Raw genomic sequence first — 17318 nt, 5'->3', positions numbered from 1 at the left:
GTTAAGACGGTTCTGAGCTAGCAGCCTTGTCATGAAAGGCTCCCTATCTGATCTTCCAGAAGGATAAGGTGGTGCTGCGTCCGCAGCCTTCTTTTCTTCCTAAGGTAATTTCAACCTTCCATCTCAAGGAAGACATTGTACTGCCATCCTTGTGTTTTCATCGTCGAATCCTAAGGAGACGACTTGGCATTCCTTGGACGTTGTCCGAGCTCCGAGAGTATACTTGTCTGTTTCTGCTCCGTTCCGGAGTTCAGACTCACTGTTTGTTTCCGTGGCCGGTCCCAAGAAGGGCCCAGCGGTCTCATAGGCCACCATTTTGAGGTGGATCCGACAGATTCTGATCAGGCTTAAGCCATAAAGGATCGGGCGCCTTCCTGTCATGATTCATTCGACTAGGGCAATGGTGCCTCTTGGGCCTTCTGACATCAAGTGTCTGTTTCCTAGGTGTGTAAGGCAGCGACCTGGTCACCCAGTCACTTTCACTAAACTTTACAAGTTGATGTGAGTGCATCTTCAGATGCTTCTTGGGCCGCAAAGTTTTGCAGGTGGCTGTTTAGAGTTGCAACTCCTCAGTTGAAGAGCTCTGTTTTGTTTTGGGGTGAAGTTTAATTTTATGCTGTTCCCACCCCTCATTTTGACACTGCTTTGGGACATCCCACTTTGTCAAGATTAAGGCTGTGTGTCTGTTCATGAACGAAAGAGAAAATAGGATTTTATACTCCCCTTAAAATCCTTTTCTCTGAGTTCATGGATGGACACCGCACAAAACCCCTATTAAAGTTTGTACTACTTGCTACAAACTGAACTGCTTGGTGCAGGCTGAGGGGATATAGCCAGTAGGACCGCCCCCTGGGCGGGGCTGTTCAGCTTTGAAGTTGTTAACACTTTCTGCCTAGTCACTCCTAAAGGAAGGCCATTTCCCACTTTGTCAAGATTAAGGCTGTGCCCGTCCATGAACTCAGAGAAAAGGATTTTACGGTGAGTATAAAATCCTATTTTTCCCTTTCTCAGACACCACCCCCTTGGACTTGCGGACACCGCTGACCTTGGTTTCTAAATTCAGGTACCTGGGGATTGAGGTCCAAGGTGGACCCCTCTCTATCTGATAGACAATGTATACAACTCTCCACTAGGTGTCAAGCCTGGAGGTCTCTCCCCCTGTCACCTATAGAAAGGATTAATCTCCTTAAAATTACATTCCTCCCTGTTTCACAATACTCCTGTCCCCATCCCCAATTCCTCTTTTAAGAAGGTGGACCAGGTGGTGAACACGTTTGTCTGTGGAGGAATGGCCCCCAGGGTTGCCCGGACCACCCTGCAGCTCCCTCTTTCATGGTGGGGTTTGGCACTCCTCCCCTGCTTTAGGCTACACTGCTGGGCAGCGGTGGTTGTGACTGTCCCTTGGTGGTTTTCTCAGCCACGGTCCAACCCAGCGGTCAACCTAGAGGCTGTCATACTGGGATCTTGCTCAGCACTAAGTAACTTGGTGTTTCGAGGACCCAAGGCTCATCCTGATATGACGACCCCTATGCAAACAACTGTTTGAGTTTGGGAACAGCTTTTGGCGAAACTCGATGGTCCTAATACCATCTCCCTGTACACACCACTATGGGCTAATTCCAGGCTCGTTCACCTGCCGACTTATCGGCTAGCTAGGAGGTTAAAGTAGTGCAACAAATCATGTCCGGGGGGGTTGGGGATGTAGAACCCACCTTATGATACACTGAAAAACACTTTCCAACTGCCCTCGAAGATGTTCTTCCGCTACCTACAACTGCGACATGGTGTGTTTTTTTTTTTTGCCTCGTTCTATGCTAGAAATTAAATGGAAGCAGCCTGAGCCCCCCCACGGTCTCCCAGTGGAGAGCCCTGGTGAATGCCACGCTACCTCTATATAAGCTTACGTACATAAACCGTAAATGCCCTAACAAGTTTTAACCGGTTGTATAGGGATTTTTTTTACTTTTATCTACAGGTAAACCTATAATAAGGATTACCTGTAGGTTAAAAAAAATATCTCCTAAACCTTTACGGTTTAGGAGACATTCCCCTCGCAATGAGCCGCTGAATGCAGCTGCGCATGCGCACAGGGGATTTTCGGCTTAAGGCCCGGAAGAAGCCGAACCTTGCGGGAAAGAAGTCTCCCGCACGCATGCGTGGGAGTGACAACATCGCAGCTCCAGCCACTCACAGCGCTGGAGCCGCGATACCCGGAAGACCCGGCGTGGCAAGATGTCCTCTCCCTCGGCGTGGACCAGGTAAGTTACTGATGCCTCGTTTTAAGGTAAGTATTTCATAATGAGCTAGTATGCGGTGCATACTAGCTCATTATGCCGTTTGCTTTACAGGATAAAAAAAAAAGAGTTCATCGGTTATACAGCCGCTTTAAGGTCTGGGGTGCATGGACCAAGAGGTGGGACTCCCATGTCTGGAGAATACCCCCGCTATGCTCCTCCCATCTCTCTTGCCCCCCCCCCCTCTACTTCTGCGTGGTCGTGCGACGCTGTACCCAAACAAAATGTATGTCCCTTTCTTTTCCCACAAATAGAGCTTTCTTTTGGTGGTATTTGATCATCTCTGCGATTTTTTTTTTTTTTTTTTTTTTTTTTTTTTAGGCTGATATTCTTTTACATATTTTTGGTAATAAAAATCGCACTGAGCGTGTGTTGATTGGTTTGCGCAAGTTATTACAAAAAACGGGGATAGACTTATAGCATTTTTATTATTGGTAATTTTTTTTACTAGTAATGGCAGTGATCTGATAAAAAAACGCAGGACTGGCGGACATATTAGACACTTTGACACAAAACTAATGTGTGTTCTAACTGTAGGGGGATGGGGCTGACCTAGACGAAATTACAAATCGTGGTTCCTAGCTATTAGGAACTTATGATCTGGCGTTCCTCAGCTCACAGAACAGGGATGTGTGTGCTTTACACACACCCCTGTTCTGCTTCTCGTGCCCTAAATAGTTTGCGGTCATCGCAACTGCCGGTCACGAGCATCGGCACCCCCCCCCCCCCCCCCGTTGCAGCGAGCGCGCGCGCCTGCTAGCCCGCTTAAAGCGACTGATGTACAGCTTTGACGGTTCATGCAGCAGAGCCAACCTGCAGCAGTATAACTGTGGCGGCTGGCCTGCGGTTAATGCAAGCCCAAAAGTCCTCATTCTTTCATTGTCTTATGGGTAAGTATTGGGCAGGTGGCATTGTAAGTAAATGGGTTGTTTAGCTAAAAAATGTGCATAAGGTGCAAATGCGTGTCCCCCAGAAGAGACTAAGCCCACAATGTCAATGAAACACAAGGGGGGGGGAGGGGAGGGAGGGTGAAAAAAAACCTGAAGAAGTATTCCATCATACCTTGCATAAAAACGGCAGTCACATGGAGATGCGCCTTGGCATCCAAACCAAAAGGTGGATGCCGGCCATGACTCAAAGGACGCCTAAAGTATACTTCTCCCTCCAATCACAGGCTCCGCCGAATTGCTTCAGTTGTGCCTGAGGGGGAGGGGGGAGAAAAACCTAGAGTACACCTATGCTGGCTTCCTGAGCTGCTCGCACACCGACCCCCCCCCCCCCCCCCCATCCTGCATGCGCACCGTCAGCGCAATGTCATTCGAACGCGGCCCACCGACAAAGAATGACGTCATGCGCACATGGGCTACTGACAGAGCTACTCCAACAGACCGGACGAGATGCTAAAACATCAAAGGTCTCCATAAAAAGCCACCACGGTTTTAGAATCTGGGCGGCTATGTGTGCCTGAGCGCCCTTGACTATATTTAGTCAATATAAACAGATCCAATAAGAAGTGGACATGAAAACAGCCCCAGCCCCCTCCAGTAGTAGGTAATGAAACTAAGAATATATATAATAACGTTTTTTTTAAGCAATAAACAGCATTATAAATATACATACAATTCCAATATGATATTGGTGCTCCAATTTTTTTAAATTGTTAATCTCATATAAATTGACCCAAAATTACTTAAATGGGGATGCGTATAAAGGACCTAGGGAATACCGATATACTATATTTTATTTCTCCATTCCCCCTGAGGAAAATCCCTCAAAGGGTTTGAAGGATGTGGCCTCATTGAGGCCTGGTAGCTTTGAGGAGGAGAATCTTTTTCCAGTCTCCTCCTCTGGAGCTGGGGTGGATACGATCTAATATAAGGAACTTAATTTTTGGTAATTTTACAGCAGACACATCTCTAGAACTGTTAGGAGGAGACTGTGTGAATCAGGCCTTCATGGTAGAATATCTGCTAGGAAACCACTGCTAAAGAAAGGCAACAAGCAGAAGAGACTTGTTTGGGCTAAAGAACAGAAGGAATGGGCATTAGACCAGTGGAAATATGTGCTTTGGTCTGATGAGTCCAAACTTGAGCTCTTTGGTTCCAAACCCTGTGTCCTTGTGCGACGCAGAAAAGGTGAACGGCTGGACTCTACATGCCTGGTTCCCACCGTGAAGCATGGAGGAGGAGGTGTGATGATGTGGGGGTGCTTTGCTGGTGACACTGTTGGGGATTTATTCAAAATTTAAGGCATACTGAACCAGCATGGCTACCACAGCATCTTGCAGCGGCATGCTATTCCATCCGGTTTGCATTTAGTTGGACCATCATTTATTTTTCAACAGGACAATGACCCCAAACACACCTCCAGGCTGTGTAAGGGCTATTTGACCAAGAAGGAGAGTGATGGGGTGCTGCGCCAGGTGACTACCTCTTGAAGCTCATCAAGAGAATGCCAAGAGTGTGCCAAGCAGTAATCAAAGCAAAAGGTGGCTACTTTGAAGAACCTAGAATATGAAATATATTTTCAGTTGTTTCACACTTTTTTGTTGGGTATAATTCCACATGTGTTAATTCATAGTTTTGATGCCTTCAGTGTGAATCTACAATTTTCATAGTCATGAAAATAAAGAAAACTCTTTGAATGAGGTGTGGCCAAACTTTTGGTCTGTACTGTATGCAAACCATTTTTCTGGCACACTTGTGCTCTCGATTAACCATAGAGACCATTGTCACTAGGACTAAAAGTGAAGGAAAATTAAAAAATTGAGATTTTCCTAGCCTGTGAAGGAAAATATTAGTTATATGAAGACAGTAGGCGAGTATCTTATGCAAATCTCTCTTTACTAAAGCTCATAGCAGAAATACACAAAACCTTTATAGTGATCTAAAAATAAACTCAAAGGAACCACCAATCCCAGCAGTCCCTGGGCCAATGTAGCCCCTCCCAGGCCTCAGCCTATATAAGGGACTGCCTGAGGTAACCACATCCTCTTTCTTTGTGCAATCAGGAAACGAAAGTTCAATCAACTCTCCTTGCGATGGCCAGGAACCGTCCTGTTGAAACAAACGATATCCGCATCTGGAGGGAAACGAGGGTAGGACCAACTTGGACCACTTCACGCGAATTAACTTCGACCCAACGGGGTCAGGAGAAGTCGAATCACTCCGAGCCGACCGGTCAGTCGTCCTCAGGGAAAATGCATCAACTGCAATCCAACGGGGATTGTGTGCAACTTAAACCCTCCGCATTCCAGGTTCAGGATTGTAATGTTCAATATCCTGCAAGGAGAAAAGAATAATCGTAATAGGTAGAGGTCGGCCGATATATCGGCCGATATTTGGCCGTTTTTAAGAAATCGGCATCGGCCGATTATTGTAAAAAAATCGGCCGATTTTCGGCTGCCGCGCTAAAACCCCGCTCCACCTACAGCAGCACGAGAAATGAATCCTTCAGCCACGCTGCTGGTAGCCTGCGCGCCGGCCCCGCCCCCCTTACCTCGGCGGGCTGTAGCAGAAAGCAAACTTGTCACAAGCCTGAGCAGCTGCAGTACAAGTTGTCTGCGCAAAGAGATCACAAAAGCTTCCTGCATGCTGGGACGTTGGCGGGATTACTGAACATGGGCTCTAGGCTACGGCTCCGTAGCCTAGAGCCCATGTTCAGTAATCCCGCCAACGTCCCAGCATGCAGGAAGCTTTTGTGATCTCTTCGCGCAGACAAGCAACTACTGCAGCTGCTCGGGCTTGTGACAAGTTTGCTTTCTGCTACAGCCCGCCGAGGTAAGGGGGGGCGGGGCCGGCGCGCAGGCTACCAGCAGCGTGGCTGAAGGATTCATTTCTCGTGCTGCTGGAGACTGGGGTAATGTACAGTATTCCTATCATCTCTGATAGGTGCCTCGGCTCTCTAGTGATTGTACATAGTACTCCAACTCACGTGGGAGCTCACAGGTGTCATCCAATGGACAGTGCTGGAGGGAACAGTGTGTACATGTTAGAGCACACCCCTCTCCTGTATACACACTCATTTTATATATATCCATCCCCACCCACGGCCAGCTCCATCCATCCACCCCCCTCTACAAAGCATCTCCCACCCACGGCCAGCTCCATCCATCCATCCCCCTTCACAATGCATCCCCCACCCACGGCCAGCTCCATCCATCCATCCCCCTTCACAATGCATCCCCCACCCACGGCCAGCTCCATCCATCCATCCCCCTTCACAATACATCCCCCACCCACGGCCAGCTGCATCCATCCATCCCCCTTCACAATGCATCCCCCACCCACGGCCAGCTTCATCCATCCATCCCCCTTCACAATACATCCCCCACCCACGGCCAGCTGCATCCATCCATCCCCCTTCACAATACATCCCCCACCCACGGCCAGCTCCATCCATCCCCCTTCACAATACATCCCCCACCCACGGCCAGCTCCATCCATCCATCCATCCATCCCCCTTCACAATGCATCCCCCACCCACGGCCAGCTGCATCCATCCATCCCCCTTCACAATGCATCCCCCACCCACGGCCAGCTGCATCCATCCATCCCCCTTCACAATACATCCCCCACCCACGGCCAGCTGCATCCATCCATCCCCCTTCACAATGCATCCCCCACCCACGGCCAGCTGCATCCATCCATCCCCCTTCACAACACATCCACCGCCAGCACCATCCATCTATCCCCCTCCACAACACATCCCCCACCCACACCCAGCACCATCCATCCATCCCCCTCCACAATGCATCCCCCACGCACAGCCAGCACCATCTTTCCCCCTCCACAACGCATCTCCCACCCACGCCCAGCACCATCCATCCTCCTCCACAATGCATCCCAATCCAAAAATCGGCCCAAAATATCGGCCGCAAAAATCGGCCTCATATATCGGCCATTGGCTGCCCCGATTTCTAAATATCGGCATCGGCATCGGCCAGAGAAAAACCCATATCGGTCGACCTCTAGTAATAGGGATGGGAAGGGAGGGAAGATACTCGCCTCCTGTCTTCATATAACTAATATTTTCCTTCACAGACTAGGAAAATCTCAATTTATATATCAGACAGGAGGCTTCGTATCTTATGCAAGTTCAAAGCAAACAACAGAATTAACATTGTACATAATGCAGGTAAACCTCATAAAATTGACATGGACACATGGGCCTCCGGTCTGAAATAGAAATTACGAAAGGTGGACTCTGATGACCAATCAGCCGCCGTAAGTAAGTCGGAAAGAGAGCCTCCCGAGGAGACGATCTTCGTAGCCATAGCGCCCCTAGTAGAATGTGCTCCAAATAGGGAGATGTCTATGCCCGCCATTTCCATGGTGGAACGTACCCATCGTGCCAATGTGGCGGAAGATACTGGGTGATGAGGCTTGACATACGAGACAAGAAGTTGGGAGAAAGTCGGCGGTCGAAGAGCAATCGTGCGTGCCTCATAGGATTGTAGGCAGCGAACCACGCACAGTCGCGGGTGAGTGGGAAAAAAGGGATAGAAGACCGAATGAATACCCGTTTTTGTTCTACGGACCACCGAAAATCTGACCCCCTGAGGCGAGAATTGGCGCCTGGAAATGTCTAACGCTCGCACGTCCGATACGCGTTTGATAGAGACCAAACAAAGCAGGACTGTTATTTTGTAAGATAACAATCGCAGGGATAGGCCATCATTGTCTTCCCACGAGGCAAACATGTCGAGTAATTTGGAGATATCCCAAGTTGTCTGATATCTAGGCCTAGGGGGCCGTTGGAATCTAATACCTCGCAGGAGTCTACAGACTAGTGGATGTTTTCCCACAGCTACAGAATTCACTGGGCAGTGATACGCTGAGATAGCCGAGCGGTATATGTTGATGGAGCTGTAAGATTTGCCAGAATCAAAAGATTCTGCCAAATAATTCACCACTACCGATACAGGGGCACGTATGGGATCAACCTGTTGTTGATCACACCAACGAACCCAGAGTCGCCAAGCATGTTGGTAGGTTGATCTAGTCCCGGGGGCCCAGGCCACGGCGAGGAGGTCCCTAGCTGATCCTGAAAGGCTGTTATCCGCTTCTGAGATCCTGAAATCAGCCATGCTAGGAGGTGGAGGTTGCCCTCTACGATTAGCGGGTGGAGGTCCCCGGACGGGTTGGTCAGTAATGGTGGGAAAAGGGGGATCAGTCTGGGGTGATCCACGACCATCCCCAAGAGGAGAGGGAACCAGGGCTGCGTCGGCCACCAGGGCGTGATCAGTACGATCGTTGCCTGTTGGTTCGAGGCGTGGAGGAGAACTCTGGGTATCATCTGGAAGGGGGGAAACGCGTAATGGGTTCCCTCTGGCCAAATGTGACGGAAAGCGTCCACCCCGGATGCTTCTGGGTCCGGCCTCCAACTGAAGAAGAGAGGCAGCTGGTGGTTGAGCCGAGAAGCGAACAGATCCATGTTCAAAGGACCCCAAAGACACTCCAAAAGGAGGAACACAGAGCGATCCAGCCGCCAGTCGCTGGAGTCGACAAGGTGGCGTGAGTTCCAGTCGGCCACCGTGTTGGAGACCCCCGGAATATATTCCGCGATGGGGACAATGTTGCGGGCCAAGCAAAAGTGCCAGAACTCCTTCGCAAGGTCTGCAAGGATCCTGGACCTGGTGCCTCCCAAGCGGTTGACGTATTGAACCGCCGCCACATTGTCCATGCGGAACAGTACACAGCAATTGGAAGCCTGTGGGATGAAGCTCTTGACGGCAAAAAATGCTGCCAAAAGTTCCAAGGCATTGATATGCAACTCCGATTCGGAGGTAGACCAAGTCCCCCCTGTGGAATCTGTCCCGCAGCGAGCGCCCCAGCCGTGGCGACTCGCGTCCGACTCTATGATGATGTCGGGTCCGGAATTGAAAATGGTCTTGCCGTTCCACTCGACGGCGTGACGAAGCCACCACTGCAATTCTTCTATTGCCTCCGGGCAGAGAGGGATCTCGTCCGCATACCTGAGGCCCTGGCGAAGGTGTAGAATCTTGAGCCTCTGAAGGGCCCTGTAATGAAGTGGGGCCGGGAAGATGGCTTGGATAGATGCGGCTAAGAGCCCCACTAAGCGGGCTAGAACCCTTAAGGATAAGGAGCCTTTGCGAAGCACTGCCCTGATTTCCTTGCGAATTAGGGCTAATTTTGTTTTTGGGAGACGGAGGACCGCTTGTTTGGTGTCCACTAGGAAACCCAAGAATTCCATTACCCGGGTTGGAACCAGAACCGATTTTTCTCGGTTGATTAAGAACCCTAGTGTCTGTAGTAGGGAGACCGTCCAGGACATGTGAAGGGAAGCTAGGGTCCTTGAATGGGCCATGATGAGGAGATCGTCTAGATAAATGATCAGACGAACCCCTCTGCTTCGCAGTGTTGCCACCACCGGTTTCATCAACTTCGTGAAACACCATGGTGCCGACGATAACCCGAATGGGAGGCAGGTAAACTGCCACATCTGACCTTTCCAGAGGAAACGGAGTAAGTGTTGCGACTCCGGGTGAATTGGGACGGTGAGGTAGGCGTCTTTCAAGTCTATCTTGCCTAACCAGTCTCCCGGTTGCAGGAGGTCTCGGAGGCAGTGTATGCCCTCCATTTTGAAATGTCTGTAGCAGACATGTTGGTTCAGATTTCTTAGGTTTATTACGGGACGGAACCCGCCCCCTTTTTTCTTGACCAGGAAAAGATTGCTTGTGAAGCCCGGGGAACAATTTTCTATTTTTAAAATTGCTTGTTTGGACCAGAGGTCCTGTATTTCGTTCTCGATGAGAGCAACGTTTTGGCGTGTGAATTTGATAGGATGAGGGACAACATTTAATGTCGGTGTCGACAAGAGTTCTATTTGAAAACCCCCGACCGTCTGCAATATCCATGGGTCTGCCGTAATCGCAGACCAGGCGTGGATAAAATACTTCAGGCGTCCCCCCACTGGTATGTGTGGTTGCGGAATGTAGGGTATACTCACCGAAGGGAGGTCGGAACCGGGTGTATCCACGTCCGCTGCGTCCGCGCCACGGTCTTCCTCGGGGCGGAAAGAACGGTGCTGGTTGCGCCACCGGAACGGGGTAGGTGGGAGGAGCCTATTGGTACTGGGGGTTTGGTCTGTTCTGTGGCCTATAGACGGACCCGCGGCCGGCAGATCGGCCTCTACCTCTGCCGGCCCTGTTAAAAACTCTCACAGCCCCTGATTTTCTCAATGATGTCTGGGCTTTATCAAGTCCTGAAAATAGTCCCACAAACTTATTAATATCTTTGAGGAGGTTATCCCCAAAGAGCATGCCGACCGCTGCAGGACCGGGTTCGGTCTCGGCCAGGTGGGAGAGTTGGGGGTCTAGCCGCATTAAAATAGAGCGGCGTCTCTCCACCGAGCAGGAGGTGTTAGCCGTACCTGCTAGACAAATAGCCCTCTGGGCCCAGCCGCGTAGCTGATTTAAGTCTACCGGTTGATCCGAAGCGGCTGCTTGTTCTGATAAATTCAGAATCTTGGTTAATGGTCCCATTAAATCTAAGATGCGTTCCTGAATAGATTTAAAAGAACGCTCAATTCCTTTTTTGGGAAGTTTTCCCGCTTTTGCCAAATATTTGGCCAGCATGGGGTCCACCTCTGGTGTGGCCACTACTTTATTGGGGATGGAGGGTCTAGGGCATTCGGCCCGTAGTTTGTTGCGGGCGGGTCTGTCCAGGGATTTCCTGGCCCAGAGCTCCACGTATTGAGATACGTGTGGCAAGGGGGACCAATCGCCAGATCGCGGGTGGGCGATGGCGTCCCCCAAGGCGTCTAATATTTCGCCCTGTGTATCAGGGGTGGCATTGGAGTGAAATGCCGTATCCCCAGCATCTTGTCTATCGTCATCAGACCCGTAGTCGTCAGACTCACTTTTTCCTGAAACGCCTGGCGAGTCCTCGTCCGAGGAATCGACGTAGGAGTCAGGTTTAGTCCTTCTAGAGGACCGTTGCCTCTTTATGTCTAACTCCCTGAGGCCCAGGGGTCGATCAGAGTCTGGTGGATGCTGAGGTTGGCAGACCGGGGAAGGAACTGCCTGGAACACGTTGTTTACTTCCCCTGTCGGGGAGTCGGGTGCCGCTAGAAAGTGTTTCTGTTTAAAAGAAACCTTGCCTTTTTTGTTTCGCGGTTCGCCACTTAGGACTGGAGGGTTAGGCATAGCAGGCTTTGATAGGCGTGGTCCAGTGGACGGGATGGCCAAGGCCAGAGCCGTCTGGACCGAAATATTAATCAGATCCTGGATCTGAGCAGCTGTCATGAACTGCGTAGTGTCCAGGGTAAAAGCCTCCCCTGCGAGGGGGGCAGTATAATTGTCTTCAGACATGGCATGTTTGGCCCGCAGGGATTTTGTCAATCACGGGCAAGTTTCTTTATATATATATAAACCTATATGGTTAAATCAGTACCTATATATCTATATCAGGTTAATTCTCTAAATAGGAATAATATGATTTAGACTGAAGTTATACAGGTGAAGGTCCCCTTTAACTTTTAATTCTATCCTTACAGTTTTTTTTTTTTTTTTAGGAATCTTGCTGTAAGCATAGGAATGAATCTAAGTTATATATGTGTGGCCTGAGATAGCAAGTATCTACAGGCGGCGAAAGGATATTGAGAAAGGGGGGGAGAATGGGAGCAGCGCTGCAGGCTTCCTCACCTCTACACCGACCGTTCGGTACTGGGAGCGGTGGGAAGGAGAAAGCCCGCGATCCTCCGCGCTCTGGGGCGAAGTCTCGCGAGACTACGCTTGCCAGAGCGCAGATTGGTTAACGCCGAGTCCCGCCCCTCCTCAGCGCGCGAAAACGTGAGGAGAGAGGGGGGAAAGATGGCGCCGTCTGTAGTGCTGTGATCGCTGACAGGCGAGAAACGGGGAGAGACGGGGTACCGCAATGTTGCAACAATCGCGTGCGGGGAAAGCGCCCGCACTTCTCGGCCAGCGATGGTGGAAGGAACACAGGGGGGTCACCTGTGAGGACTCCACCAAACAGTAAAAACCAGTCAGTAAGCCAAACACAGTAAAACGGTATAAACAGTTTGAGGAAGAAAAAATGGGAGAAAAAGGGGGATTACCCCACTCCCAAATCTATTCCAAAACAGCTGTATAGGAAAAAGAAGTATACTTATCTGTAAGCTGCCATGAGCAGAAAGAAAGAGGATGTGGTTACCTCAGGCAGTCCCTTATATAGGCTGAGGCCTGGGAGGGGCTACGTTGGCCCAGGGACTGCTGGGATTGGTGGTTCCTTTGAGTTTATTTTTAGATCACTATAAAGGTTTTGTGTATTTCTGCTATGAGCTTTAGTAAAGAGAGATTTGCATAAGATACGAAGCCTCCTGTCTGATATATAATTTGGAGTTGTCATCAAAACAGTAATAAAGCAGGAACTATGCAACTGATATACCTGTTCTTGTGACATTTCTGTATCTTGAAAATATTTCCTCTTCCTGTTGTGCCTACAGGAAGTGAAGGGAGGTCTTCTCAGTGGGACAGACATTGTAAAACCAAAACCTTACCTTTCCTTACTCTATGAAAATAGAATTGCCTTTGGATATACTTCTGCATGAGTTGGTGCCCTTAACACAAGCATTTAGCTTGAAAGTTTAAACGTTACTGGATCCAAGTAGGAGGGAATCTGGGATGAGAGTTCTAGAATCTCAAACTTCAAAAACAAGTCACCAGTGATAGTTCTGATATTTTAATATTTGCTGTAAATGAACACAACTCTGCCTGCATTTATCAACAAATTTGATTTCCTTTTTGTTTTAACGATTTTCTTTTGCCTCATGTTGCAGGAATTGATCAATATGACCGTGACAGTATAATCAATGACTTTAAAAATGGTGTATGCAAGCTACTGGTGGCCACCTCTGTGGCAGCTCGAGGACTGGATGTGAAACAATTAATCTTGGTGATTAACTATTCATGCCCTAATCATTATGAGGATTATGTGCACAGAGCGGGACGTACAGGAAGAGCTGGCAATAAGGTCAGAGAGTACAAATGTAACAAATCTAAACAATTTTGTAATGCTGGGCCTACATTAAGTGTGATTCTCAAGCAGTGTTGGCATATTTAGCAAAGAAAGAATTTGATCTTTTACTTTGAACATACCTTGCGTAAAGTTGCATTGTTTGGGAATGATGGTACCATAATTGCTTTAAGGATTTACCATCTTCATAGTCTTCTATAATCTTGACCCTATAAAACATGTCTTATGGTATTTAAAGGTACCCTTTCAGTCATATTTGAAAGCAATGTCTTGTAGAGTGGCCTTTCTCAACCCTTTCAACAGAGGAACCTTTAAAATAATTTTCCGGTCTCTGGGAACCCCTGCTTAAAGTCGCACTATATCTTCAACTCATGATACATTCGTGTGATGATCATTGGAAAGAATGCTCCATACACTTGTGGTCGTTTGGAAGAATTTCCCCTGTACAGATGGCTAAAAAAGATCACTGATGTCTCTGGGAACTTATCTGAGAGACCGAAATTGCTCACTGCTCAAGGAACCCCTAGAAATCTGGATGAATCTTGGGGTTCAGTGGAACCCTGGTTAAGAAACCCTGCAGTAGAGCCTTCTTAAAACAGAACTTATCTGACAGAGGTGATGCATACAGACCACACAAAGGTGGTTCATTCATTAGAGGCACATTTTTCCGTTTGCATCTTTCCACATCTGAAACTGCTGATTATAGTACAGATAAACTCTAATGTTATAGAACAATTTATTTCAAAACTGCATGCAACTGTTTCAGATGGAATTACTTATTTTTTAAGTCCCAATCACCATGTAGTTGCGGTTTCACTATTTTACACTGCAAACCTAGCTGGGATTTTATTTTAAGTATACATTAAATTAATTTGAGTCTTGAAATGCATTCATGGTTCAACCCATATGTACATTACTTGCACATTTCTAAAATGCTTTCCACTTCATCTCCATGCTGAAGTTATTAGCAGGGTGGGGGTCTCTTTTTTTTTTTTTTTTTTTTTTTTTTTTTTTTTACAATGCATCTCTTTTATGGCGCAGCCTGGGTGTGCACTTATACATTTCTTTCAGGCACTGCTGTAGTGCAGCAGTCACCCCAAAACTTTTGTTAGTAATCTAGTGTTCTTGGGAGCTCGTTTTGGTTACCTTTTTGTGATGATAAAGAACATTTTCCTGGTATGGTTTATTTGCAGACTCCTTGCTGCAATTCTGATACAAAAAGCCTTGTGCAGCCAAACTTAAGTACCGGTAATTAATATTACAGCCTCTGAAAGTCTTTAATTTAGTGATGCAGGAAACATTTACTAAAGCATCCTCCCAATTCGTTGTGTTGAGAATGGTGTTTTAAAGTACCAGTTGACAGAGATTGCATATTCAGTTAAGTAGGTTTTCTAACTTTAGCACAGATTCAGTATTTGTGTTTTATTATTATTATTCAGGTGTAATGTCCTTCAGTCCATTGTGTTGCCCATCACTCGTGTGAATGATCTTTGGACATCCCAAATGTTCAAAATTCCTGTATCCCTCAGTGGGTGAGACCAAGTAGGATTTTTTGATCATGCTGTCTGTACTGCTCTCCTACTAAACTGAGTAGGTTGGGCCTACAGTTTTCTTTATTTGTCAGAGCCTGGTTCTCCTGTAGGCAGCAGTATAACCTAAAGATTTAGAACTGCATATCTCAATGGACTCCAAGAAAAGTAATTTCTCTTATCGTCCATGGATGCATACAGCTCCTTAAATCTTGACAAGTGGTTATGTTCCCTGTTTACAGGAGGACTAGGCAGAAACCTGTTAGATAATTAAATACATGTTACATTAACAGAGTTGAACAGCCCCAGTTTCGTTCTGCCTAGCAAGGAGAAGGATGTATGGCTCCCTTTGGGCCCAGCGCCCTGAGGAGAAATTTTATTTTACTTTTTCTTGAAGAATCTTCTTTCAACTGTCGGCTGAGAGACAGGCTGGATAATATAGATCCTTGTAGTCAGTCTGACCAGCAAGCGTGGGCACACCTTTGCAAAGAGGCTGGGTCTGCCACGCCATACCCCATGACTCCTGGGTTGGCCGGTGAGCTTTGCTCCGAGGTCCACATATGACTGGGCTGTGGTGTTGTCCCACTCACAGTGGACCGGGCCGACAGCTACCTCCATTGCGGTTGTAGTTCTGTTAGGAATGCGTCGGACGGGTAAGTACAGTCCCTCCCGCTTTGGTGGGTTGGGTACGGCTGGGCATTCCTGGGGTTTGGGAGTCCTCTTCTCCTCCCTTCCCTGCTCTATTTCCCTTGCTGCATTGCCAACATTGCCGCTGTCAGGGGGCCTTCCTGAGGGGACCGTGTTATCTGGCCTGTGTTTTTTCTTTTTTGTATGGGGCTTTCCTGTGAGGGGTTTTTCACTGTTAAAAAGCCCTAGGAGGCTATTCCTGTTTAAACGCGGCATTTTGCCGCCATTTGGCACACAGGTCTTTGCAGAAATGCCGCACAGTTACCACACGGTTCTTTTCCTCTCACGCTGTGTGCTGAGAGCGGACGGCAGCGCTGGGCAGTCTCCTCCTGAGGTGAGTCCCCTGTGTACCCCTGATCAGCGCAGCAAGTGGGTGAGTGGCCCTGAATAGGGCTCTAGGAGCTTTTTGTTTATTTGGAAGGACAGGTGTGCATATTATACATACTACGTGAATATTATTAATATTTGGAGTCAGTATCTGGGTCCTTCCCCAACATGCTTGTGGTGGCAGCAGGTGTTAGCACCTGGGATTCCCACAGAGGTTTTATTGTTGGTCCTGGACACGTTTGTGCCAGGGTGGGGGTGGACTGCGGACAGGCGGTAAAAGAGTGCCCCCTTCCCCCGTTATCCCCTGGGGAATGCTCCTTTATGGAGCCATGGACCAGGTACCTGGGTATTAAAAAAAAAAAAAAAAGCAGCATAAGACATTTATGGGTGCGCTTCTCACTGCTGCAAGGGACTCTCTTAAGCTGGGTAGTGCAGCTGGGTTTGGGTTTCCGCCGAGGGCTCGGTCTTTTTTGGATCACACAAATCAGACCGCTCTGTGTAGGTTTTCTCCTTCTGTGCCCTTCTTTGATAATTTCTAAGAGGCGAAATGAGAACAGCCGCTGAGGGCTTTTGTAGTCCCTCACCGCCGGGTGGTTCAGTTTCCCTTTTGAGGAGAGCCTTTTCAAAAGGTGGGCTTCTTCTCCGGTGGTGGACCCTCCGGGTGTCATGTATAGGTGACCACTCTCCCTATTGCGGGAACCCCCGCTTGTATGGATCTGACTGATAAAAGATCCGAAGTACTGACCCGTTCCATGTTTACCATGCTGGGGTCTGACTTGCGGCCTATTGTGGCCACTACTCTGGGGTCTCAGTCGGCGCTGGCGCCATTTTATGGGAGGTTTTTCAATTACATTGTAAACTCCCATTGGCGGCCATTTCGTCGTAGCCGCGATATGGCGCAGCTTACATTTTCCTGAAGCCGCGTTCTGAACGCTCGGCGGCCATCTTGGAGTAGTCCTGACCCCTAGTGCTGTATACAACTCACGGAGTGAGCATTTTGCACCAGACAGTGGAGGAGCGAGCACCGACTCTCTCCCAAAGTTATTAGACTAGTGGACCAGCTGGTCCAGGGCCTCATATAGGTCTGTAATGCTTCATTGAATGCTGCGCCCTTGTTATCCAGGGCTTCTGTTTCAGAATGGTTTTATGCACATGGTGGTGTAGTGGTTAACTCCATTACTTGGCAGCAAGAGAGTCATTGGTTTGAATCCGGACACTGACGCCAATCTGCCTGGAGCTTGCAATGTCGCTCCCTGTGTCTGCGTGGGTTCCTCCTGGTATTCCGGTTTCCTCCAAAGGCATGTGTGCATACACCTACATAATATACATACACACTATGTGTGTGTGTGTATTATTTAGGGGCAACCCTCCCAGGCCGTCAAAGGCCCAGCTGGGGGACTAATCCGTCCCTGGGTGTGTAAGCTGATCACGCCTGCACCCAAAAATTGCCAATGTATGTAGCCTTCCCTCCCTGTCTCTAGGTG

At 48.5% G+C, this 17318-nt stretch overlaps 1 protein-coding gene across 1 annotated transcript in view; it reads left to right on the top strand.

The window, feature by feature from the left end:
• Positions 1 to 17318, top strand: part of DDX46 (DEAD-box helicase 46) — a 327918-nt gene that overhangs the window by 251130 nt on the left and 59470 nt on the right. Inside the window, 1 exon segment of the mRNA XM_040344766.1 lies at positions 13095 to 13288. Coding sequence (XP_040200700.1) covers positions 13095 to 13288 — 194 coding nt within the window.

Source organism: Rana temporaria, chromosome 3, assembly GCF_905171775.1.
Source record: "Rana temporaria chromosome 3, aRanTem1.1, whole genome shotgun sequence".
Classification (NCBI taxonomy): Eukaryota; Metazoa; Chordata; class Amphibia; order Anura; family Ranidae; genus Rana; species Rana temporaria.
The sequence above is the reverse complement of the archived record's forward strand: the minus strand, read 5'-3'. Positions and strand labels throughout refer to the sequence as shown.